This window comes from Phodopus roborovskii, unplaced genomic scaffold (genome assembly GCF_943737965.1).
Source record: "Phodopus roborovskii unplaced genomic scaffold, PHOROB, whole genome shotgun sequence".
Classification (NCBI taxonomy): domain Eukaryota; kingdom Metazoa; phylum Chordata; class Mammalia; order Rodentia; family Cricetidae; genus Phodopus; species Phodopus roborovskii.
This window is the reverse complement of record NW_026126480.1, coordinates 40767433-40793374: the sequence shown is the minus strand read 5'-3', so window position 1 is coordinate 40793374 and position 25942 is coordinate 40767433. Positions and strand designations below refer to the sequence as shown.

Here is a 25942-nt window from a genome sequence, read left to right as displayed (position 1 = left end):
AAGAAGATGGATGGAGGATGCTATTCCAACACACACACACACACACAATTAAAAAAACAAAAGAAAGTAAATTAGGGAGAAAGGGGGGTGGTGAGGGGGATGTTAAGTAAACAGCACTTTCTTTAAAGAAAAATTTCATGCTGGAGTTTGCATCTTGACTGTCCCCTAGAGGCCCATGAGCTAAACACTTGGTCCACAGCTGCTGGTAGTGTTGAGAGGTAGTAGATCCCTAAGGAGGTTGGGTCTAGGACTGGAGAGATGGCTCAGAAGTTAAGAGCACTGGCTGTTCTTCCAGAGGACCTGGGTTCATTCAATCCCTGGTATCCACGTGGTTACTAACAGTCTGTAAATCCAGTTCCACTCAATCTGCCTTTCTATTCTGGCCTCCACTGGCACTACACACATATGGTGCACAGACACGCATATAGGCAAAACACCCATACACATAAAACAAAAACAATAAATAATTTTTTAAAAGGAGGTAGAGTCTAGTAAAAGGAAGTTAAATCTAAAGGGAGAGCTTGGAAGGGACACTGAGACTCTTGCTCTTTCTGTCTTTGCTTCCCCGTCTCCAGGGAGATAAGTTAGACACGTCTCCCAAATGTCTACCTTCCCCACAGGCCCACAGCAAGCCTCTGAAACCATGAGTCTGATTCCTGGAACTTGGTTACCTCAGTTATCTGTTGGAGCAGTGGAAGCAGATTACCATGGTGTTGAAATGTGATAAAAACCCAGCCAAAGCATGGGAACCAAATCCCAACAGCACCCAGCACCTGGCACCCGGCACCCAGACCAAAGCATCCTCTCAGACCTCAAGTCCATCTATTAATACAATTAATACATTAAGAATCCTTAGGGACCATTCCTAAACATCTTGTGCTAAGGGGCCTTTTCCTCCTTTACTATAAACTCAAGACAGACAACACTTGGCCTTTGAGATCTCCTCGGGGCCTCCGACAGCACTGATGGCCACACCCCTCTCCTGGTCCAAGATTCATACAGTAACTTGGTCAAACAGCTCTGGAAAGATTATTGAAGGGGAAGAAAGGAGGAAATGGAGCAAAAAAAAGCCATGGAGGGAGAAAAGGCCCTGTGCTCACTCCCACACCCTGTCTGCATTTGTCTCTACTTGATCCCGTAGCAGAGAACAGCAACCCAGAGCTGCCCAGCACAATCCCCCTGCCAGCCGCGCCGACTCACCCCTTTCCCAGAGATATGAATACAGGGTTTTCCAGCTCCATGAGCACTTGGAAGGCTCTGTTCACGTTCTCATAGGAAAAGTTTTCACCAGCATCCGCAATCACGACACAGTTTGGGTCGGACATGTCAATGTCATCAAATTCTGAGCGGACCCCTGGAAGGACAAGAGAGACAGACAGTCCTCAAGACCCGAATGTGACCTGCTCCTGGCTCCTAACAGGGATGGACACTTTCCCTCAGTTAGGTCTGCCTGGCAGAATGTAGATTTCAGGACAGCCGGAAACTGGGAAACATCCAGACATAAATGAACTAACTATGGCATGTTCCCTACACGGCAAAGAGCAAGAACGTGGTGGTATATGAGAGGAGCCTGAAGGCTGCTGAGAAACTTTACACAAAGGACTACTTTTGTGAAGGAGGGCCACTTCAGCAGACCTGGCTGGCTCCAATCCTGCACACTCCAGAGAAAGGCCTGACCTTTAAGATTGGCCTGACCCTCTAACAGCTCTGGGGGGAACCCCTGGATTCCTACCAAGGAGGGGTTTCACACCTGAGGGGGCTCACGCTGGGTCGGTGTGATCTTGAGTGACATATGTAGATGGAGGTAGTGTCCCTAAGGTTAGTCACATGGGGACTGTGTGCTTAGATGACAAGCCCGTCTCAAAAAATGCTCCAACCTGCTGTGTCACACATCACTGCTGAGACAACTAAGCACATCCAACATGGAACAACTAGGATTTCACGCCTGTCTTCACCTGCCCTTTATCCCATGCAGCTCCTCCCCTTGTTAAGCTTGAGCTGTGATCTTCTATCGTATTCAGCTTTAATGGTGAAGAGGATGTCTCTCCAAGCCCGTCCAGAGAATAACTGAGACCTAGGTTGGCCTTTGGGGTTCTTGGATCAATTATACATTGTACAATTCTATTGATATGTAATCCTAAACAAGTATATTTATTTAAAATAGAAAATATAAAAATAATGACTGTCACTGCAGGGGAAGGGTTGGTACACACCTTTAATCCCAGCACTCAGGAGGCAGAAGCAGGCAGATCTTTGAGTTCAAGTCTAGCTTGGTCCACATAGCAAGTTCCAGGACAGTCAGGGTTTTACAGAGAAATTTTGTCTAGGAAAACCAAACAACAACAACAATAATAATAAATAAATAAACAAACAAATAAATCCTTTGTCAGTAAGGGGTGGGGATAGGGACTGACTAGAAAGATATACAGGATGCTTCAGGGTAATAATAATGGAGGTCTCTAGAGGTGGGCTAGCTCAGTTAGTACAGCATGAGATTCTTAATCTCAGGGTCATGGGTTCATGTCCCATATTGTGTGCCATTTTGTTGCTGGAGTTTTTCTTACAGCCGTTTGGCCCCAAATGAACCTACAGAGATGCTACATTAATTATAAAACTGTTAGCCAATGGCTAGGGCTTCTTATTGGCTAGCTCTGTCTTAATTATTAACTCATTTCTATAAATCTATGTATTTCCACCTGATCTTGGCTTACCAGAGAATGTCCAGACCTATTTCTCCTTTGGCAGCTACATGGCGTCCTCTTCAGTCTCTCTCTGCCTACCTTTCCCAGAATTCTTCTAGTCTCCTAATCAATCCTGCGTATCTTCCTGCCTCTATTGGCCAAATAGTGTTTTATTCATCAACCAACAAGAGAAATCTATATACAGAAGGATGTCCCCAAATGAGGGGGACTGACTAGAAGGATATGCAGGAAGCTTCAGGGTGATAATAATGGAGGTCTCTAGAAGTGTGGGATTCCAGGGGTGCAAAAGTTAACGTCCACAAAAGTGTAGTTGAGGTTTGGTTTCTTCACCTCATGTAAATCATACATCCACAGAAAAACAAAACAGAACTGACCACATACTGAGCTCTAGTCAATCACAGGCTGAAATGCTAAGGGGAACTACACCAATCAATACCCACTGTGGAGTGATTCAAAAGTAAAACCACCAGATAGATAGATGGAGGCATGGATGGGCATGTAACTAAGAAAACATTTCTCAGCATCCAGGGAGGCCTGTAAAACTATTCTAAGTAAACTGTGTGTGTGTGTGTGTGTGTGTGCGCGCGCGCGCGTGCATGCATGTGGAGGTTAGGACAATGGTAGGTGTCTTCCTCAAGGGCTCTTCGCCTTGTTTGTTGGGACAGAGTCTCTCACTGAGCCTGGGAAGCTTGCTAGTTCAGCTAGACTGGATGGACAGTGAGTCCCAGGAACCCTCATGTTCTCACTTCCTCAGGGCTTGGGTTACAGGGGTTCACTGCTATGCTCAGCTTTTCCATGGCTGTGGGATCAAACTCAAGTCCTACCACTTGTGTAGCAGGTACTTATTGACTGAGTCATCTCCAAAGCCCCACCAAGTAAAAGATTTCAGGTCTGCTATTTGTCTGAAGATTTTCATAATACAGTATTGGGTGGAAAACATCAATAATAAAACCTAGAAAAAGCCAAAGCCTGAAAAACAGATACACTAATGGAAAACACAGACACAACAGCAGAGAAAGACCCCCCCCCCAACAGTTCTGTCATGTCAGCTGGATTCCTCGGTTAGTACCACCTTTGAGCCAATGCTTTACTGAGCCCAGCTTCTCTACCCCCTCTTCCATGCTTAGCAACCCTTTTCCTGGGGAACAGGAGATAGGATTTCTAAAGACATTGGCAGGGTTCCTACCTACAGAGAAAGGAGGTTAGAAAGAGGATTTTTAAAGGCTGGGCATGATTCCCTTAATTGGTGCCAGGGAAATGGATTCCACCCTCCAGCCTTTCCACTTCAAAAGAGTGCCCTACCTCTGCCCAGAGGTTTGTTAAAAGGAAAGCAGTCAGGGGTGGGGGAGGGGGAGGAAGAGAGAAGGGAAAGAAGGGAAAAAAGCTTTCCAAAGTACTTGAACCCTGGTTTTTTGTTTGCTTGTTGTTTTTGTTTTTTTTTGTTTTTTTGTTTTTGTTTTTGTTTTTGTTTTTGTTGTTGTTTTGGTTTTTCAAGACAAGGTTTCTCTGTGTAGCTTTGGCTCTGCAGACCAGGCAGACCAGATCCATCTGCCTCTGTCCCCCCAAGTGCTGGAATTGAAGTTGTACACCACCATCACCTGTCATTTGAGTCCTGTATTTTGTTTGTTTTTTAAGATTTATTTATTATGTATATAACGTTCTGCCTTCAAGTATGCCTTTAGGACAGAAGAGGGCACCAGATCTTGACAGATGGCTGTGAGCCACCATGAGGTTGCTGGGAATTGAACTCAGGACCACTAGAATAGCAGCCAGTGCTCTTAACCACTGAGCCAATCTCTTCTGCCCAGAACCCCAGAGAAAATTGCTCCCTCTGCTTTGCTCCACAAAGCTCCCCAACGAGGGTTAAAGGATCTCTGGTCCTGCAGACCAAAATCATCTGGATTCAAACCTTGCTCTGACAGTCATTTTCGAACTGCACCAAAGAGCAGAACTGGCAACCACTGAGGCAGATAGACTATGGGTAGTGGACAGTGGAAAGCTATGCACTGCAATCTTGATTTTCATTTTCTCATATCCTTTCCTTCCACTTCCTTTCTTCTCTCTTAATCATCTTACCTCTTGGGTTAAGTCCCTGACCTCTTGCCTAGAGCAAGGAACTCTACCTCAGGCGTTACTCCCAGGACCATTCAAGCTGGCCTTGAGGCTGGAGGTTGGAGGGGGATGGTTGGGGCCTCCCCCAGCAAGAAGCCTCATGAGTTCTGTACCCCGAAGACTCACAAGTGTCATGGAAGAAGTCAGGTTTGACCTGCATGTGTTTCTCGTGGTTTGGCCCAAATGGAAGTAGAAGCCCTTTCCCTAGCCTCCATCACACAAGTGTCCCAGGCAGGCGTACCGTCATGGACGAGCAAGTGTGGCCGCAGGCCTCGCTCCTTCAGGATCTGGCAGGTGGCTGGTGCAGGGGCAGTCACCTCGTCTTCTGAGATGTCAAACCCCAGTCGCTGAAGCAACCCCACCAGCTCTGTCCGGGACTTCTGGGATTCATTGGTACAGAATCTCACCTTCAATGAGGACCGCTTCAGTCTGGAGCACAAAAACCAAATGAGAGTGAGCTCAGCACAGAGTGTGGCCTCCTGAGAACAGGCCAGAGAGGGACTTTTCCAAGGGCCACTGGTTAAGCAGCAGTGTAGGCCAAGCCACTGCAAGGCCCTGAGGTGGCCCAGACAGTCACAGATGTGTGCAGGATAGGATTTCACAGCTGGAAGAGACCACTTCTTGAAAAGCAGGATGCTGGCAGACCACACCCCCCCCAAACAGTCTCCCATGATGAGCATCCTCTGCTTGGAACACTTCACCCCACCCCACCAGGGACTTGTCGCCGTTATACCTGTGTCACCCTGTCTCCCCCCTCATCACCATCCACCTAGACGAGCTGCAAACCATCTTAGAATGCCCACAGCTGTTTCTCCACCTCATTCCCACAGCACTGCATTCCGCCTTGGTATTTGTTACTCCTCATGTCCACGAGTTACTAACTCTGGATCCACACTTCTCCAACAGGGTAAGGTTTATCTTCTCATTAACGTCAATAAACAGGGTCTGCCAGAAACAGGCATCAGAAACAGGGCAGTTCTGGGATACAGCAGTGGGGTCCCCACCCTGCATAAATCCAGAATCAAGATTCCATAAAGCTGAGATGCACTAAAACCCAATAGCACCGTGACCTATCCTTCAAAGCATCCTGGTGACACCTGCCTGAGTTCTTTGGATACAAAGCCACAAAAAGGATGCCTCAAGAGGCCCCCAGAAATGACATTCAATGTGTCTACAAAGAATCAGTGTGCACCTGGTAGAGGGCATGGCCCCGGATGTGACTGCAAGCTGGTGCTGGGACTGCAAGCTGGTGCTGGGGCTGTAGGAAGGGCCCTTCCTGGCCATAGTTCTCAGCCAGCATGAAGGCTGGCTCAGAGTGAACAGGAAGGATCACAGCAAGGCAATTTGCACCTGGGTGGAGAGGGACTGTGAAGGACACAAATGGGGTGAAGGGACAATGGCTATCAGGACAGAAGGTTGGAGAGGCCTGAGAAGCAACCTAGAGTTGAGACCTCAAGGAGAAAGCACTGGCCTAACCTTTACTGTGACTTCCCTTAGGCTGTCTCTGAGCCTGTGGCCCCTAATTGCCCAGGAAGCAGGTGGGTTTCAGGGACTGGCCAGCCCTGGGGCTACCAGGTGCCATTTATGAGGAAATCTATATATCTACAGCCATCAGTGCACAGACCACATCTTCCACGGCCTAGGTGGCTCATCCCTTTCTTATTATTTGTCTTTCCTAATCAGAGGTTTATGAATGACCAATTACACTCAGTGGTTAATTGCCCTTCATAAAGATGGCTTTTTTATTTTTAAATTAGGCAGTTAATATATTGTAACTAATAGCATCACCTTGTGTATTATGGATGGGTCTTCATTGATTGGTGCCTGGAATGTGTGATTCACACCCAAGTTAATGGAGCAGTTGAGTGAAGAAGCTCAGGGGTCTCGGGGGACTAATTACAGCTAATGAATGATGATGTGACCTTCTCAGAAGAGCGAGCAATTGTGTGACAGCGAGATGGCAGAGCCTCACATCTGTCACTCCCAACACAACTTCTGATGAGGGTGGCAGGGAGTAGTTCACTGTCTTCTTTGAGATACCAACATGAGTTTGTTGGAAACCAGTGCTTTCTATTTGCTAGCTTATCTGTCTGGAAACAATGCAGTTACAGCTGTGTATGCAGAGCCCTCCTCCCTGTGGGTCCTGTCCCTTTGTGTCACTGACCATGCCCTCTTTTGATGCATTATTGCCTCAGTCCCTGCTACCACCAGAGGCCAGCCCCATGAAGTACCTTTATTTAAAATCATTGGAAATAGTTATAGTAGTTGCTATTATTTTAATAAAATAGTAAAGTGTGGGCGGGAGGGATGGTTCAGTGGCTAAGAACACCTTCTGCTCTTGCAGAGAACCGGTTTGATTCCCAGCACCCACATGGCAGCTCACAACTGTATACACCAACTGTATGTAACTTAAGTTTCAGGGGATCGGGCAGCCTCTTCTGGCTTCTGTGGGCACTGCACACACATGGTGCACAGACACCCGGGAACATCAAATTAAGAATTAGTTTAAAACGTTTAAAGCTGATGAAGCACCAATACAGGTTTTCATGGAGCCTTGGCCCTGGAGAAGCACTGTCATTGTGCTGAGTGTCCATGGCCCAAACTTGTCTTCACACCCCCAGGGCAGGTCCTCTTCACAGGCAGCCCTCCTTATGTATGGCTAACTGAGTAAATGTATTCCCCATTCAGGACACAAGAAGGGAAATCTAGAAGAGGCCTGGCCTAGCTCATCCGGCCTGTGAGCACAAAAGCAAAGCCTACGGGGTTTGTGCTATCTACAAGGGTTGTGTGCAGGCCCTTGCACAGGAGGCAAATCCCCAGGACCTTCAAATATAAAACTATGCCCCAGGCAGAGCCCAGCAGTCCCAGCTCTGCTCTGGGGCACCCTACTCTTGGGAGGGGTGAGACATGTGTGGGCCTGTCCTGTGTGTGTACCTGGGTTGAAATTGAGATGGACAAGAAGCCACACACCAATGTAAAGACCTGGATGGTCTGAGTTATGGACTGAATTGTGCCTCACCAAATTCCTATACTTAGGCCCTAACTCCCAGTGTGTCTGGACTTGGAGACAAGGCCTATGTGCAGCAAATTATGATCAAGTAGCATCATAAGATAGAGGTCCTCCTATGATAGGACTGATGTCCTCAGAGACTCCACAGGCTGAGCATGGTGACATATACTTGTAACTCTAGCACTGAAGGCAGAAGCAGGATGATGGCTGCAAGTTTGAGATCACTGTCCACATGGCAAATTTCAGGCCTGCCTGAGATACCTAAGGAGACCCTATCCCCAAAACAAACGAAAAGAACCCTGAGAGGCCTAGTGTGTGCCACCTCCCTTCTCTTCCTTGCTCACCCATCTCTCTCAGTGCATACATAGCAAAGAGCTCATGTGAAATGGCTGTCACCAGAACCCAGCCATACCAGCACCTTGATCATGGACATCCAGTGCCTTCAGCACTGGGAGTAAGACATGCATGCAGTATAAGTCACAACGTGGTGGTGTTTATTACAGCGATCCAGGCAGAGGGAGCTGAGGGATCACATCTACATCTCTGTGAGTGCTGGTGCCATAGGCTACAGATCTGGCCTTGAGAGGCCTAGAACACAGGTTCCAGATCATGAGGAAAGCCAAGAAGGCACAGCTTCCAGAGAGCCGTAGAGTAGTTCCTGAAAAAGGACAGTGGCTGCTGGTCCACTCCAACACCCAAAAGCCTTGGAAAGATGCCTTCGGCTAGCCTAAAGATCCCACTGAGATTGTGGCCAGGGTCTTAACCACTGACCTCCCTCTCAAGGAACCCCACTACCTGTGACCCAGCTGGATTTTTGAACTGACCTTAACCTCATCCCAGCAGGCCAGGATGCTCCTCTGAGTGACAACATAGCCCTGTGCAATTACCATGCATCAGATGAGCTGGTCCCTTACAAATCACCTCGGACTTTACACATCTGCTGGCTGTCGGGCATCTGCCAGGAGCGCTCACCCGAAAATAATGAAAACCCTCTCATTACTGTTCCGTGGCAGGTAAAGTGTTAGGACAATTATTGGACATCCTGAGTGACCTTGGGATAGCTCAAAGCCTGCCCTCTCCAGCTTGCCAAGGGCTGGGAAGCTGGAGTGTCATGAGCTCCTCTCGGAGGGACCAGAAAGGGAGACTGGGCAGGCCCAGGAGCTTGCCATGAAAAGTACAGCCTGGGTCACTCCTGATGGGTCCCCTCATCTCCCTCAAGCACTGGCTTTTGTTGTCTTTATCTGCCCGATGGTCCTCTCGTTGTCTATGTCTTTACCTTCACCATCCCTTGGAGCTGAATCCTGTCCTTCCTCAAGTCAGGCCCACATGGTCCTCCCTCCAAAAGCTTGTTCACATAGAGAAGTCAGGGCCCCCAAAACCAAAAGATGTCATGGAGACTACAAGAAACTCTTGGGCAGGGTCATGGAGACCCAGTGACACAGGGCAATTAAAGGGTTTAAAGCATGGGTTTATATGCGAAATGTCCATGAAGTAGTCTTAAACTTAGGAAATGGTTCAAAGGCTCATTGGGGACCAAGATGGACAGGAAGTGACCAGCACATTCCTGAACAGAGGTGACTGGAAGCCATCTAGATTCCCACTCAAAATGAATCTGGCATGGTCCTCAAATTCAGCACCACTTATGCTTCCTGGGAGGGGCCTAAGTGACCCAAATTCCAAACTGCATCCAAGGCCCGCCTGGGACTGGAGAAACTCACGTGGCAGAGCTGGGAAGGCCTTTTCCTTCCCCTCATCTGTCTTCTACTGCTCTAACCAGTAGCCCTACTCAGACCTCAGCTAAGTGGGAAGGAGGGTCCTACATACCTACTGAAATGGAGAACAGACCAGCAAGATACAAGGTCTGTACCTCAGTTTCCTAGAGAAATGTATCACCCAGTCACTTTTCTGTTAGTGTGACAAAGTACCTGAGTAAAGCAACTCTGGCTCACAGTTCAAGAGCGCAGTCCATAATGGTGGGGAAGGCATGGTGGCACTGGCCAATGGTCACAATTGCCTTTACAGTCAGGAAACAGAGAGAGATAAATGCTGGTTAGCTTTCTCCTTTTCATTAGTTTGAGACCCCAGTCCACAGAATGGTGTCACCTACATGTAGGGCAGGGCTTCCCATCTCCATTACCCAGTTTAGAAAATCTTTCCCAGACATACCTTGTTGCCGAGGAATCTCTAGATTCTGCCCAGCTGCCATATAAAATCATCACAAGAGGGAATGATGTTAATAGTACCTTTGCAGTTGTTTGAAAATGAAATACAGGCAGCTCCCCAAGGTCCTCAGCAGCCAGGGTAATGGAATGGCTTTGGGTTTTGGTTTGGTTTGGTTTCTTGAGACAGAGTCCTTCTGCCTCAGCACGCTGAGTACTGGGATCACAGGCACACACTGCCATGCCTGCTCCTGGGATGCTTTCGTTCACACGTTTGTTTGTTTGTTTGTTGATAAGCAGGGTCACAACTCCAAACTCAGTGTGTAGCCAAGGATGACCTTGAACTCCTGATTGTCCCATTTCCTCCTAAACTAGGCTTAGAAGCCACCCCATTTCAGGGCTGTCATTCAGAAGGCTCTCCAGCACAGAGGAGACTGATCTCCATGAACTCCTCACTTATTGACATCAGCAGAAGGCCCAACAGTCACACCAGACACAGAACTGCCGAAAGCCCGGCTGGACCTGCTACACCTTCCTTATCCTTTTCTCCACTAGGCAGATGGCTATCTGCTGGCCTGCCCAGGCCTCCCTGAGCTCCAGTGGACACTGCTGGCCAGTAGCACAGGTGTGGTCAGAGTCCAAACTGGGCAGAGAGCAGAGCAGCAGTGCAGTGGTCAGGTGATGGGTCCTCTTGGTGAAGGCCAGTAGGCCAAGTGCATTCAGGGAGGTCATGTGACTTGGGCAGGACCCTAGCCAAGGCCCTTACAAAACACAGCACGCCTACCCTCTGCTGATGCCCACCTTGCCTGCCCTCAGAACATCAAACCACTGTGTTCTCTATGACGTGCTTGAGCTCAGATCATAGGGACATGCCAAGGTCAGAGCATCGATTTCACAGCAATTGACAAACACAAAAGCCAAGTGCATGAGACTCAGTAACCAGAGGGATCCTGGTGACCCTGACTAAGGGGGTAACACAGAGGGGAGACTGAGGCATGTGAAGAATGCTGGGGATATCCATGGGCACAAATCCCACTCTCCAGCCCTGGGAACTCAGCTGGCAGGTGGTCATCCCCAAGTCATCCTTCAACAGGCCAGACTGTTCAGTGCCAAGCACCCCAAGGGCAAGGTGGAAGCTGGGCTCAGAAAGTAGACATACCTACTATGTGTTCTGTAGGTTGTTGCCTAAGCTTCGCAAACCCCAGGTTCCTCGTTTATGCAGCAAGGCATTCACAACAGTTACCAGATAGGATTGCTGATTCTCTATTTAAAGAGACACATGGGAAGTATGTGGCAAATTTGCAAATACTCAATAGTAAGTGACAATGGTAACTATAGGGTGACCTGTGCTGGGTTGGGCATCTCAGCCTCTCAGGCAGGTTCTGTCCAATAGGAAAGCAGGGTTTTGGTGACACAGGTCGAGAGGAAGGAGCCCAGAGTGTAGGAAGAGTTCTGCTGGGAGAAAAGAAGCCTCAAGACTTGATATAGGGGCCCTGCATGGACCCCCAAGTCTCCTTGAGCAAGCCTGAAGCCGTTGGCTGGAACATCTTGCCCAGGAGTTGTTATTGGTACTCTTCCTGTTTTGCTAACACACATCTGCTGGGGAGGAGCTAAGCCTGAAAGCCCTGTTGTTTTCCACTGTGCTGTGAGTCAGTATATAAGCCCACTCCATCCCTTCAATAAATGGCATTCTGAATGGCCCACTGTCTTGTCTCTTATTTCAATCTCTAGGCCTTCCCCAGGTGCTACAACTTGATAGGCATCCTGGCGGCACTAAGACAGAGATACACCCCTTCAACAACTACTGGCAGTACCTGATAACTGGCTTCACTCACAAGTCACACCTGTGGGAGGATCTGAGCGACCTACCAGGGCAGAGGCAGGACCGTAGTCCTTCCATGTTGGCCTTGGGCAGAACAGAATGCTTTAATTTGGAATAGGTAAACGTTATATAACTAAAGATGCTGCTTTTCAAGGAAGCAACCCTTCATCCTATGTCCCCACCTGACAGCATACTGTTCATGGAGTGCCTACCATCAAGTCAAACGTTGAAAACAGAGAAAATCAGTCACCTAATTCTTATGCCTCATCACTCAGGTTATTACAGGCAGAAAACTGAGGCACAGAAAGGCTAAGCAACCTAGCCTAAGCCCACACCCCAGCTGTGGGGCAGAGCTGGGACTGGAGACTCAGGCTCTCAAGCCCTGGCTCTGACACCTATCACTTCTTTGGTGACAGGTAAAAGGTGACACCTGCCAGGTATGGCCATCAGACCCCATCCCTTCTCATGAGCTATGTAAGTCTCACTATCTCCCCGAGACTCCTCCTCTATAAACTGGACGGCATCGTTACTGTTCCCAAGGGTATGAGAAGCCACCCTAACCCTCATATAACCCTGAGCAGTGCCTGGGAGCTTCTCCATCTGCGCTGGGGGCCATGGCTTCATAAGCCTCACAGGCTCCTGTGCCACCCTGCAGGAAAGCAGTAACCCCGCCCCAGAGCACCCACACTGGCTGCCTCGATCTCTAGGGGTGTCCCTTGCCTACCTAAGATCACCAACCAGAAAACAAATCTTACTGCTGAAGGTAGAGCTGTGGCTATAGCCTTCTTTATTGACGTAAAACTCTCAGTCTCTGCCAAGTTCAAGTTCATGAGCCAATTATGACACCAGCCCAGATGGATGAGGTTGTATAGTCTTTTCTTGTTTTTTTTTTTTTTTTTTTTTTTTTTTTTTTTTTTTTTTTTTTTTTTTTTTTTTGAGACAGGGTTTCCCTGTATAGTCCTGGCTGTCATCCTGGAACTCACTCTGTAGACCAGACTGGTCTCAAACTCACAGATATCCACCTGTCTCTGCCTTCCAAGTGCTGGGATCTCTGGGAGTTCAAGGCCAGCCTGGTCGATCTATAGAGCGAGTTCTACAACAGGCTCCAAAGCTACAAAGAAACCTTGTCTCAAAACAAGCAAACAAACAATAGTCTGGCACAGTGGTGGACACCTAGAATCCCAAGTTCTAGGGCAATGGTTCTCAACCTATGGGTTACAACCCCTTTTGGAATGCATATCAGATATTTATATTATGATTTGTAACAGTATTAAAATTACAGTTATGAAGTACAAACAAAAGAGTTTTAAGGTTGGGGGGTCACCATAGCATAAGGATCTGCATTAAAGGGTGGCAGCATTAGGAAGTTTGAGAACACTGTTCTACGGAGACAGGAGCAGGGCAATACTCTTGAGTCCAGCAGTTCCAGTCTCCCTATGTTCTGGGCAACATGAGGAAATCTCCACCTTACAAATAAACAAATAAGGGAATGTGAGCTGGCTCAGACATAAGAAAGTTTGCCGACAAGAGTGGTCACTTGAATTTGATCCCTAGAACCTACATAGTGGAAAGAAAACTGACTGCCTCAAGTTACTATCTAACTTCCTCATGTGGGTCACAGCACAAGCCCAAACACATCCACAAAATAGAAACTAAACAAATACAATCATTTTAAAAAACATTCTAATGGCTGAGTGATGGTGGCACACACCCTTGATCCCAGCACTTGGGAGGCAGAAGCAGGCAGATCTCTAAATTTGAGGCCAGCCTGGCCTACAAAGTCAGTTTCAGGACAGCCAGAGCTACACAAAGAAACCCTGTCTCAAAAAAACCAAACCAAACCAAAAAAGGTAAACTATGTACATCATCCTATAGCTTCCTCATGTGCATATACCATCCAGGTCATATAAACTAACACCCACACCAAAAGAGCTAATTCCCCCTCCTTCACAGCTACACCAGAGTCTGCAGTCTGGATAAGGCGTCATTCAGAGATTCTGCAGTGGACAAGCACTGCTGACCCACTCTGCCTCCTGATACACTTGGGTAGCTCCTGGCATGCAAATCAGATGTGGGCACCTCCCCCTCCCCCAGCATCACCACCATCACTCTTCAAAACACCCTCGAGCTTGTCACTGACTGATCTCATGGAAACAATCTTCTCATCTCCTTTTTAATTTGGGTCTTCTTTCCCCACATGAAATGTAGAAGGGCAAATGCTCTGAGGCAAGAGCCTGGTGAGATGGCTCAGCAGGTAAAGATACCAGTTGGCCTGAGTTCAATCCTTGAGACCAACATGGTTGAAAGAAAGAAGCAATTCCTTCAGATTGTCCTCTGACCTTCCCATGTGTGCATGTGTACACACACACAATTAACTAAATGCAGTTTTTAAAAATCGATCTGAGGGTAGGCTGGGTGGTGGTGGCGCATGCCTTTAATCCCAGCAGAAGCAGGAGGATCTCTGAGTTCAAGGCCATCCTGGTCTACAGAGTGAGCTCCAGGACAGCCAGGACTACACAGAAGAACCCTGTCTCAACCATCCCCCTCCACCCCCCCCCCAAAAATTGCTCTAAGGGTAAAAAAAAAGAGTTAAAATCTCACTCTTTGGTTGAACACAGAGTTGGAGGACAGGGCAAAGGCAGTGCAGTGTGATGGGCAGAGTGTGGTGTAATGGGCAGTGCAGTGTGATGGTGGGCAGTGCGGTGTGATGATGGGCAGTGCGGTGTGATGGGCAGTGCGGTGTGATGGGCAGTGCGGTGTGATGGTGGGCAGTGCGGTGTGATGGGCAGTGCGGTGTGATGGTGGGCAGTGTGGTGTGATGGGCAGTGCGGTGTGATGATGGGCAGTGTGGTGTGATGGGCAGTGTGGTGTGATGATGGGCAGTGCGGTGTGATGGGCAGTGCGGTGTGATGAGCACTGCGGTGTGATGATGGGCAGTGTGGTGTGATGATGGGCAGTGTGGTGTGATGATGGGCAGTGTGGTGTGATGATGGGCAGTGTGGTGTGATGGGCAGTGCGGTGTGATGATGGGCAGTGCGGTGTGATGGGCAGTGCGGTGTGATGGGCAGTGCGGTGTGATGGTGGGCAGTGCGGTGTGATGGGCAGTGCGGTGTGATGGTGGGCAGTGTGGTGTGATGGGCAGTGCGGTGTGATGATGGGCAGTGTGGTGTGATGGGCAGTGTGGTGTGATGATGGGCAGTGCGGTGTGATGGGCAGTGCGGTGTGATGAGCACTGCGGTGTGATGATGGGCAGTGTGGTGTGATGATGGGCAGTGTGGTGTGATGATGGGCAGTGTGGTGTGATGATGGGCAGTGTGGTGTGATGGGCAGTGCGGTGTGATGATGGGCAGTGCGGTGTGATGATGGGCAGTGTGGTGTGATGGGCAGTGCGGTATGATGGTGGGCAGTGTGGTGTGATGATGGGCAGTGCAGTGTGATGATGGGCAGTGCAGTGTGATGATGGACAGTGCAGTGTGATGGGCAGTGCGGTGTGATGGGCAGTGCAGTGTGATGATGGGCAGTGCAGTGTGATGATGGACAGTGCAGTGTGATGGGCAGTGCGGTGTGATGGGCAGTGCAGTGTGATGATGGGCAGTGCAGTGTGATGATGGACAGTGCAGTGTGATGGGCAGTGCGGTGTGATGAGCACTGCAGTGTGATGATGGGCAGTGTGGTGTGATGATGGGCAGTGTGGTGTGATGGGCAGTGCGGTGTGATGATGGGCAGTGAAGTGTGATGATGGGCAGTGCAGCAGTGGACAATGCGGTGTGGTGGGCAGTGCAGTGTGGTGGGCTGTGCAGTGTGATAGGCAATATGGTGTGGTGGGCAGCTGCCCTGGGGTCTACAAAGATCAGGAGAGAGAAAAGGCTGTGTCACAAATCCTCTGTGCTTTGGGGGAACACAAAAACAAAGGGCTGGAAGACCTATGGGGTCAGTCTGAGGCAGTTATTGGGACAGGGCTGGCTGATGGCAGAGGCCTTGGACTTTTCTCTGAATTAAGTGCTGGCAGGAACATTTACAGAAGGAAGTAGCCTATGTGATGAAACTTCAAGTGTTGACATTACAAAACAGAAAACCCAGAACCCAGGATAAAGAGTGCCCTGCTCTGATCCATACCCTCCCCCACCATGGCTCACTCCGGACAGGAAAGGGCAGTCAATGTATAGAACTCAGTCAGCACCCACAGCACGTGCCCAAAGTCAGACAGAGTAGAGCCCCCTTGCCCAAGGCCTGGAGGAGCTTTCCCCTGGCTAGCCTGGCCCACAGGTGGGATTGAGAGGAAGCAGCTTGGCCTGGTCTATGGTCTGCACTATTACGGCCACTCCTAGGAACTCTGCCTTCATGACTGGATGCTGTCACAGCAAATGATCACTGAGGACATACTAGAAGAGATGAGGACCAGCCAGATTTCAAAGCTGCCCTGGCCTAATCACTAGCTGCTGCACCAAGACTGTCTGTATGGCATCTGGGTTTCCATAGGGTCCCAGAGATTTCTGTTCACCCTCAGGATCGAGAGGGGCCATCTGGAAGGCTGGGCTAAGGGTGGCTCACCATCCTGGGTGGGAATTGCTTTATGAGACTGCCCTAGGCTGAGGCTGAGCAAGTTTCCTTCCGCCGGCTCCAAAAAGGCCAGTCTGGGTTAGGCTGGCCCGGCAGCTGTGCTTTAGTGGCCTTCCACAGGATGCAGTAAATGCTCATGGCTTTTCACATGCAGATGCCTTGGGGGCCATCGCCAGGGCCTGCCCAGTCGCCAGGGCCTTTGTGCTGCAGCCCCCGCTGTGTCCAGCCTGACTCTGAATGGTTCCCCTCAGGGAGCCCTATCTGACCACAAACGGACTCCAATAAAGGCCTGTTGGGGGGACTCCGGCGGGTTACAGATGTCCACTCCCGCCCACAAGTCCTATAGCAGTCAATGGGCCCCACCCACCAGCTTCTAGAACTAAGTGAGTAGCAAGGGTTGGCTGGAGGGGCTGGGGAGGGGGCGGGGGAAGAGACGCCGCAAGGAAGGACGAAGCTGTCCCCCTCTTTCCATCTGAGATGCTCTTTGGGTTTACTTCTCCTGATCTCAACTCAATGCCATGGGACCTGTAAGGCTCATGAGCACCTTCAGCCCTGGACCTCTACACAGTTCAGGCTCTCTCTGCTTGGCACATTAGTCTACCTAGGGCAAGCTGTTCACTGCTGGTCTCCTGGCACTGCCAACCTGGTTCCACCAGGGCGCTGGTTTCTTGCCATCTGGCTCACAGGCATAAATTCTCCATGTCTCCAACAGGGTTCCCGGTACACTGCAGGTGTCCAACTAAGGTTTGCTGGGTGTGTGGGTGGATGCAATCATTTGTCTTTACTAGGAACTCAGCACCTTTTCCTGCTTTTCAAGCCCTCAGCCCTCATCTTAGAAAGGGCTCACTGGGCAGATGTGAAGGTGAGGTAGGGGAGTGCACATCTGCCTGGCTCATGACAACAGGCCTCTTACTATGGTTGAACTCATTTTCAAAAATCTAAGTTTACCTTCTTCCTGTGCTTTCTGTCTCCCCATAATTTGGAACTTTCTAGAAAGTGTTAAAAAAAAAATCTGTTACCATATACACACACAAACTCAGAGAGAATAATGGGAAACTGAGCCATCCCTTCCTAGCTTAAACAATTAAGATGCCACCTTGGGGTCACTGTGCTGGGGAGCTGCCAGGGAAGTGCATGTCCCCCCACGGTCCCCCCATCACACTTGTCCCTCTGCGCAGAGGGTCTTACCCCCAGGAACTTCCTTTGAACTCCTGCAGAACTTCAAAGGCAGCACTGCACTTCAAGGGGGTCACAGGGGGAAAGGTGGAAAGAACTGCCAAGGTCACACAAGCCAGCTGGATGCCCAGCTGTGTACCCTGGCAAGCCCGACCCATCTGTGAAGGTTCTGGGAGGGGCCAGTGTTGGCTCAGCCACGCAGAGGGGAAAATGTCCAGAAAACTTCAAAAGCAAGTACGTTTTAAGGGAGGGCAAAATCTCTTACCCGCAAGCCTCTGGCACCTGTCACAGGGGAGGGAGAGCCTGTGGGGCTGTCCCAGACCTAAGCAGGAAGGGGTGGCCCCTGTGGAGGCCAGGGCTGCTTGGAACCTTCTCAGCGAGACCCACAGAAGAAATGTGGTAAGGAAAGGAATGTCAGTCAAGAGAGAGCCAAAGGTCACCTGAGCTGCTTGCCCCAGTGGGCCAGGCACAGATATGGGAACTTGGCCCAGTAGCAGGGAGGCCAGGAGGATCAGAAACTGCTAGTCCTCTGGGCTCCTTGCTCCCTCAACAGGAATAATCCCACAGGCTTCTGGAAAGGCAGCTCCCCACCGCTGTAGGCTCCACAGCTGCCTTTGGGATGTTTTAGAATTGCTGCCACAGGATGCTACATTTCAGTATCTCCACAGCCTGCAGGGGTCAAAACAAATCTTTTTAAATTTTTGTTTATGTGCACTCGTGTTTCACCTGTGTGTGTATTTGTATGAGGGGGTTAGATCCCCTGGAGCTAAAGTTACAGAGGGTTGTGAGTTGCCCTGTGGCTGCTGGGTCCTCTGGAAGAACAACCAATGCTCTTAACAGCTGAGGCATCTCTTCAGCCCCTTTATTTATTTATTTTTTTTTTAAAAGATGTATTTATTTTAAGTGTGCACCCGGTACCTGCAGAGGTCAGAAGAGGGCATTCCTTGTAACTGGTCTTATGAATGGTTGTGAGCCACTAGGTGGGTGTTGGGAACTGGAGCATGGTCCTCTGCAACGGGAGCAAGTACTCTTAATCACTGAGCCATATGTCCAGCCCTCAAAGCTCATCTTAACAAAGCCTTTCTTGGACCAGTCAGAAACACCAGCTCAGAACCCACAGGGTCTAACAGGATTCTTCCCAATACCACACCTCTTTGCATCCTTATTTTGCTAGGAACAACGTCTTAGAGGCAACCATCTAGAGTGGTGGTTTTCAAACTGTGGGTCCCAACCCCTTTGGCAAACCTCTGTCTCCAAAATTATTTGCATTACAATTGATTACAGTAGAAAAATTACAGTTATGAAGTAGCAATAATTTTATGGTTGGTAGCAATGAAAATAATTTTATGACCACAACATAAGAAATTGTATTAAAGGGTCGAAGCATTAGGAAGGTTGAGAACCAATGGTTTAGAGGGAAGCCTTGTCTTGTCCCAGAGCCCCGTTTCTCCTCAAAAGAGTTAGAGTCCAAGCATAAGTCTAGGGTAGCAATTAGGATCCTGCTCTGGCCTACCAGCGGTGGCCTACACTTTTAATCCCAGCACACAGGAGACAGAGGTAAGTAAAACTCTATAGCCTGATCTAGAGAGTGAGTTCCAGGATAGCCTGTCTCAAAAAAAAAAAAAAAAAAAAAAAAGAAAGAAAGAAAGGAAGGAAGGAAGGAAGGAAGGAAGGAAGGAAGGAAGAAAAGAAGGAAAAAGAAAAAAGAAACACAAAAAAGAAAGATAACAGCATCCCATTTTGGAAGTCAGGGAGCTAAAAGGAAATCACTAATAAAAAGCCTGTGGGTAGCGAACATTTGCTCTCAAAGGCCAGGTACCTTGCTGTCACTGGGAGATACCTTGAGCCATTACCTGCCTGGGAAGTGTATTATCCAAAGCCACCATACTGTCTAGAAATCTTGAGGTGCCTTCTCCTGCCAGTCCCTGCTAATATCTGTGTTCCTGATAGGAGGGAAAAATGGATAAGGACCGAGGCTCCACTCTACTCTTCACACGGCTTGAACATAAAAATGACCCAGCTGGTGTCAGTGATGAAGGGGACAAAGATATAACTCCACAAAGTCACCCTCAGCAGCCAGAGGAACTCGACTTTCAGAGACCTTATTTCAGGCCAAAACAGGATTTGTGTCTTCGGTTTTCATCAGATTTTCAGGACTGCCCAGTTTATGAAGCAGAATTGGAGGTTTTATCGAAGAGATTTTCATGCAGGCTTAAGCACATGGCTGAAGAAAGAAAGAGGCATTCAGAAGGAAGGAAGACACACCCACGTGCATAGGTATGGGTTTCTTCTCCAAGACTCATAGGAAGTAAGACACGCCCAAATATAAGGTCGGACTTCTCAATAGAAGGGTGCAATTAACTGTCCAAGCATTAAGCATAAACATTTAGGTAGCTCTCAAGTTACACCTTTTTGCTTTGCTTTTTTGAGGCAAGGTTGTTGTTCTGTGTAACAGCCCTGGCTGTCCTGGGACTGGCTTTGTAGACAAGCTGGCCTCGAACTCACAGAGATCCGCCTGCTTCTTAAAGGACTGTGTCATCAAGCCCAGCTTTCAAGTTAAATCTTAAATAGTTAATTTATTTTAGCCAGGTGGTTAATTATTTTATTTTAGCCAGGTGGTAATTAAAGGCACACGTCTTTAACCCCAGCACTTGGGAGACAGAGGCAGACAGATTGCTGAGTTTTGAAGCCAGCCTGGTCTACAAATTGAGTTCCAGAACAGCCAGGACTGTTACACAGAGAAACCCTGTCTTGAAACATTAAAATAAATCAATAAATAAAAATTTACTTTATTTTTAGTTCTTCATTTTCCTTCTCTTGATAAGAGAGATGATAGGCTTTGGAAAGGCCTTGAATGGAATTATAATCCGATAAAGTAAAACCGGGAGTCACCAAGGGAACATACGTGAGGTGTTTGCTCATATCCTGTCTCTGTAAAAGGAGTTTATGGTGAGATTCCCAGAAAACTGCAGGCTTACGGCTGGGAGGGATGACGGTCTTACACAGTTGTTATTTATCCTGGAATTATTCTCCCCAGACTCCAGAGGGAAGGGCTCCTCTCATTTCTCATGTTCCCAGGATAGTTCCCTGTCTTGTATCCTGCCTCACTGCAAGGACAGACAAGCTGAGCATTGGGAAAGACAAAGAACAGCCAGGACCCTTGTACACTGTCGACTTGAGATACAAATCACAGAACTCCCTGGCAGCAAACTCACACTCCTGCCTTGTAATTCAGACATTCCCGGGTTCCATGGTTGTACACACTGTAGGAGCACATTCACACGCTCTCCAAAACACCAGTTTCCAAACGGGAAATAGAGCAATGCACAAATTATGGAGGTTTAAACAAGAATGGCCCCCATAAGCTCATACATTTGAGTGCTCAGTTCCCAGTTAGTGGAGCTGTTTAGGAAGGTCTGTCTCGTGCTTGTAGATCAGATGTAAGCTCTCAGCTTCTGCTCCAGCACCATGCCTGCCTGCCTGCCGCCATGTTCCCCATGACAAAGGTCATAGAGTCACCCTCTAAAAACACACTCAACCCCCCAAATTAAATGCTTTCTTTTGGAAGCTGCATTGGTCATGGTGTCTCTTCACAGTAGGACAGTAATCACTCCATGGAAACATGCTTAGTTAACACAACTGAGCCATCTAGAAACCACTTTCCACAGACACAACAAATCTCTCAAAAGTAATAGCAGTGACAGCAGGTGAAGGGACAGCCATGAAGGGAAACTCACTCTGTAAGTTGACTGCAGAGCCAAGTGACCAGTTGCCTCCTAAGGTCCCACTACATAGTCCCTTTCACTTCATGTTCTCTCAGGCCCCACAATATCCAGGTTCACAAGCAAAACTAACCTATGGAACTAGAGGGCAAAGAAGTCGTTGGCTTTCCAAGATGCTGTTACACAACACAGTGAAATGAATGCACAATATCAATGTTTTCTAGAGGTAGAATTTACTTCAGTAATTTTTAACCAGATATGTTGGCACGGGTGTGATCCCAACACCCAGGAAGCTAAGAAAGGAGGATCTGGAGTTTGATGTCAGCCTAGGCTACAGATTTTTTTTTAAAAGCAATCCCCTCCTTTCATGTGGCTCAGACTTTAGAAGAATATTAAAGGCATGAGGTGGTTAATACTGATATCAGCTTGATGGGATCACATAGGAGACAAGCCTCCGCAAGATTCTCTTGATTAGGTTAATGGAGGTGGGAAGACCACCCTAAAAGTGAGCAGCACCATTCCCTAGGCTTGGGTCCCTAACTTCATAAAATAAAGCAGTGAGCTAGCCAAGTACAAGCATTCATCACTCTGTTTGTGCAGAAGCTACGTGACCAGCTGCCTCATCAAGCTCCTGCTCTCTTGACGCCAATTTTTGCTCTCTCTGGCCCCACAACATCCACACCAGGAAAAGTCCCACTAGACCTACTTCTAAAATACCTTTCTCCATTCCCAACTTGACTGTCTCCTCACTTAGCCACTTTAAGTGTCCAAACTAGTCCCCGAGGCTCCTCCCTCATCCCCAGCTTCATGCCCCTTTTAACACCATTCTTCACCCTGCAGCTGAAAAAAGCCACATGCTCTGGAATAATCTTTCTGTACACTATGAAGATGTATCTCTGCCAAGGCACCTTCTGATTGGCTTAATAAAAGAGCTGACTGGCCAGTGGCTGGGCAGAAGGTACAGGTGTGATAGCCAGACACAGAGGATGCTGGGGAGAAGGGTGAAGTCTGAAGAGACACCATGAGAGCAGGGTGGGAGTATGCACATGAGGTAAACAAGCCTTGGGCAGCACACACATGCACAGAAATGGGCTAATGTAAGCTGTAAGAATTAGCTAAAGACAAGCCTAACCTACAGGATGAGCATTTACAATTAATAATAAGCCTCTGCGTTGTTATTTGGTAACTGGCTGGCAGGACAGAAAAGCCCACCTAGAGCCGCAAATTGTGACTTTGCTTTTATTTTTAATGGTTCAAAAGCCTTAAAAATGTTGATATACAAAGTTGGATAGTGAAGGGTCTTTCTTCCACCCTTCCCCCACCACCCACTTCTGTCGGCTTGAACCCCTTCTTCTCACTAAGACTCCATGACAGTTAGCATGTCTTCCCAGGGTTGATGCAAAGCCAGCAGCAAGAACATGTGCATGTCTGCCTCTTCTACCCAAAAGAGGAAATGTGAGAGCTGTCCGCAACAAAAACATATCTAAAGGGAAAAGTGCTCATTTGATGCTACATGGACAAAGGGTCAGCATCTCTTCCCAAATGATTCTTTATTATTTCAAAAGACACAGCCACTTATATTTCAGTTATTTCTCATAAACAAGGCAAGACAAATCCCCAGAAGTGGAACTAGTGGCAGGCAGTACCAACTGTATCTTTGTATGGAATGAAGCAGGGTTTGTTTCTTTCTACAAAGTCTCATCAAGCAAACTCATTCCCAAACTTTGGGTTCTTGTCTGTTTTATCAAAAACTATTGGTATAGTTTTAATTTGTGTTTCTAATGCCACCAGATGGAACACCTTTCATATGCTTAGGAGGACACTGGTGGTTTTTCTCCTCGTGAATGATTATGTCATTTGTCCTTATTCCCATTCGGTTGCTGACTTTTTTTACTTATATATTCTGAAGCATAGACGTAAGGGCTCTGTTGCCAAGATACAGTAGGAAATCTCATTTTCATTGTTCTTATTTGTACATGTGTACAAGTTGCTGTGTGTGTGTGTGTGTGTGTGTGTGTGTGTGTGTGTGTACATACGTATGATGGGGTAATCTCAATTGTCAACTTGAGATCGAGAATCAGCCAGGAGACATGCATTTGGGTATGCCTGTGGGTGGACTATCTTCATTGGTTAATTAAAGTGGGAGGAGTTATCCACTGTGGGTAGCACTGTTCCCTTGCTTCTATGCCTTGGAGCTGTCTTCACTTCTGATCTATGGTGACTCAGTTTATTCATTCGAGCACAAAATATCATCTACCTTCCCTTCAGATGAGATCCTCAATAGGTCCTGGCTGCCCACAGGAAGCAAATTCACTTCAAAACACTGTCCAGCAGCTGACTGCGTTCCAAGAGGGGCCTCCATACAATGCTCAAAGCACAGGCTCACTGCAAAACAGGCAGTCCTACAATCTGGGTTAGTGGAGAATAGAATATGTAGAGGCCAGAAAGACAGGTAAACCTGGATATCTGCCCATACAGAGGGCCCAGGTATTTCCTAGGAATAGATGTCCTTCACAAGCCCCTTTCACTTTGCTACAAAACACAGTTTGAGTCCTGGTTACCTATCAGTGCTATCCCTCTTGCCAGTGTTTTCCCTCGCCCACTCCCTCTCTTCACACACACATAAACAGAGAGAGTGCCTCTTGGGATCAAAAGACTTACTTGACTTCTGGTAAAAAACAATCCTAGTTAGGTCAGAGGATCCCAGCTAGTGATTCTGGGAGGCTGAGTGCTAGGCAATGAGCCCCTTTCTACTGTTCATCAACATCACACCATTACACAGCGCTGGCTAGGGACACCAAAGGCAAATAGCCCAGACTTGATGCCAACCGAGGTCCCTGGCAGGGTCCTGTATAGGCAGACTTGAAGAACCAGACACCTTCTCCTCTTCAAATCAAAACCAATTCAAAGGAATCAGATGGCTAGCCACATATATGACTTAAAGTTTTCTAAGTTAAAAGAAACAGGTGGAACGTTTAGAATAGTTTACTTAGCCTAATATAATTACAAATGGTCATTTAAACATGTATGCAACATAGCGAAATATTTTAAAATAACTTTTCTATGTATTTATTTTTAGGGTGGAGCACTATGTGGAGGTCAGACAGAAGGCCTCCTTTCTTCCACCACGTGGGTTCCAGGGATTGAACTCAGGTTGTCACAATTGGTCGTGAATGTCTACACCCATGGAGTCATCTCACTGGCCTAACATATTGCAATATCCTACACTTTTTGAATCTGCATTTTACTTGAAGGCTAACAAAGTTCAACAGCTCATCTGCTCCCAAAGCACAGCTACAACCCTTGGAAGCCTAGCGCCAACCCAACCTTTCCCATCTACTTCCTAGCCAGCCTGAGGGGCGGGGCCAATGCGCAAGGAGGCGGGCGGCTCAGCAGCAGCACAGCCGGACACCCCCTGCGCTGAGCCCACTAACCTCGCCACCGCCTCCACGGAGCCCGCAATGGCGGTTCCGCCGCCTGCGCCGCCGTCATACAGCACGCCGGAGATGTCAAGCAGCACACCCCGCACGCCTGCTAGCCGCTTGGCCCACGTAGCCATTGCGTCCCTCTGTACACCCTGGACCCGGCGTAGCAGCAGCCCGTATCTTTCAGCCACGCCTCCCACGCGCGACTCTCTGGGAAATGTAGTCCGAGGCTGGCGAGCCGGGCGCAAACCGGAACCACGGTGACCCGCCTGGCTCTTGGCTGTGTTCCTTCTCAGAGGCACTAATCTGGGCACAGCATAAAAGCTGAGAACACGTACCCCGAACGTCTCCCTAAGAGTCCGGACGAGACAAATTGAAATGAAAAGTAAAGCCTCCTGGAAGGGATGGGTCTCACCTGTAATTCCAGCAGGACTGAGAGAATGAGGCTAGGGCTCACCAAGATGCCACAGAGGTTAAGGTGCCTAACAACTGAGTTCGATTACCGGAACCCATAAGATAGAACATGGAAACCAAGTCCTGCACATTGTTCCCAGAGCTCCATGAGTGCATGCATATATCCATATTAATTAAATAAATGACATTTTAAGTATTGGAAGCCAGCCTCACCGCAATATTGAGATTCTGACTCTAAAGTGAGAGAGGGAGAGATCTTGCAAGCAGTTGAATAGTTGGCATAGTCCTGCTCCTTAGAAACACTAAAGGAACGATTACAAACAGGATAACTACAGAGTAAATGATAATGCCAAGACAAACTGAAAGAAAATAGTAATAGGGGTGGGAAGAAAATGAGAATGACACTGTGTTATATCAGAAAAAAAAATTTTTTTTTTTTGTTTTGTGTTTTGTTTTTCCAGACAGGGTTTCTATGTGTAGTTTGTGGACCAGGATGGCCTCGAACTCACAGAGATTTGCCTGCCTCTGCCTCTGCCTCTGCCTCTCTGCCTCTGCCTCTCTGCCTCTGCCTCTCTGCCTCTGCCTCTCTGCCTCTCTGCCTCTGCCTCTCTGCCTCTCTGTCTCTCTGCCTCTGCCCCTCTGCCTCTGCCCCTCTGCCTCTGCCTCTGCCTCTGCCTCCCAAGTGCTGGTATCAAAGGCATGTGCTACCACTGCCCTGCTCAAGCAGTAAAAATTTTAATAAATTCTAACATGTCATTTAATGTTGTATCATGTGTGGCGATACATTATTTATGAATTATTGAAGCTTGCACAGGAGTTCAGAAAGCAAAGCTAGTAGCC

General features: G+C 48.2%; 1 protein-coding gene across 2 annotated transcripts in view; it reads right to left on the bottom strand.

Moving 5' to 3' along the window:
- Lhpp (phospholysine phosphohistidine inorganic pyrophosphate phosphatase) overlaps positions 1-24863 on the bottom strand; it is an 87872-nt gene extending 63009 nt beyond the window's left edge. For both annotated transcript variants that reach the window (XM_051193188.1, XM_051193189.1), the window contains exons 1-3: positions 24698-24863; positions 5056-5243; positions 1201-1354 (exon numbers count right to left, since the gene is read on the bottom strand). In XM_051193188.1, coding sequence (XP_051049145.1) covers positions 1201-1354; positions 5056-5243; positions 24698-24822 — 467 coding nt within the window. In that variant the 5' untranslated portion in view covers positions 24823-24863. The remainder of the gene's footprint in view (positions 1-1200; positions 1355-5055; positions 5244-24697) is intronic.
- Between the last annotated feature and the right edge of the window lie 1079 nt (positions 24864-25942).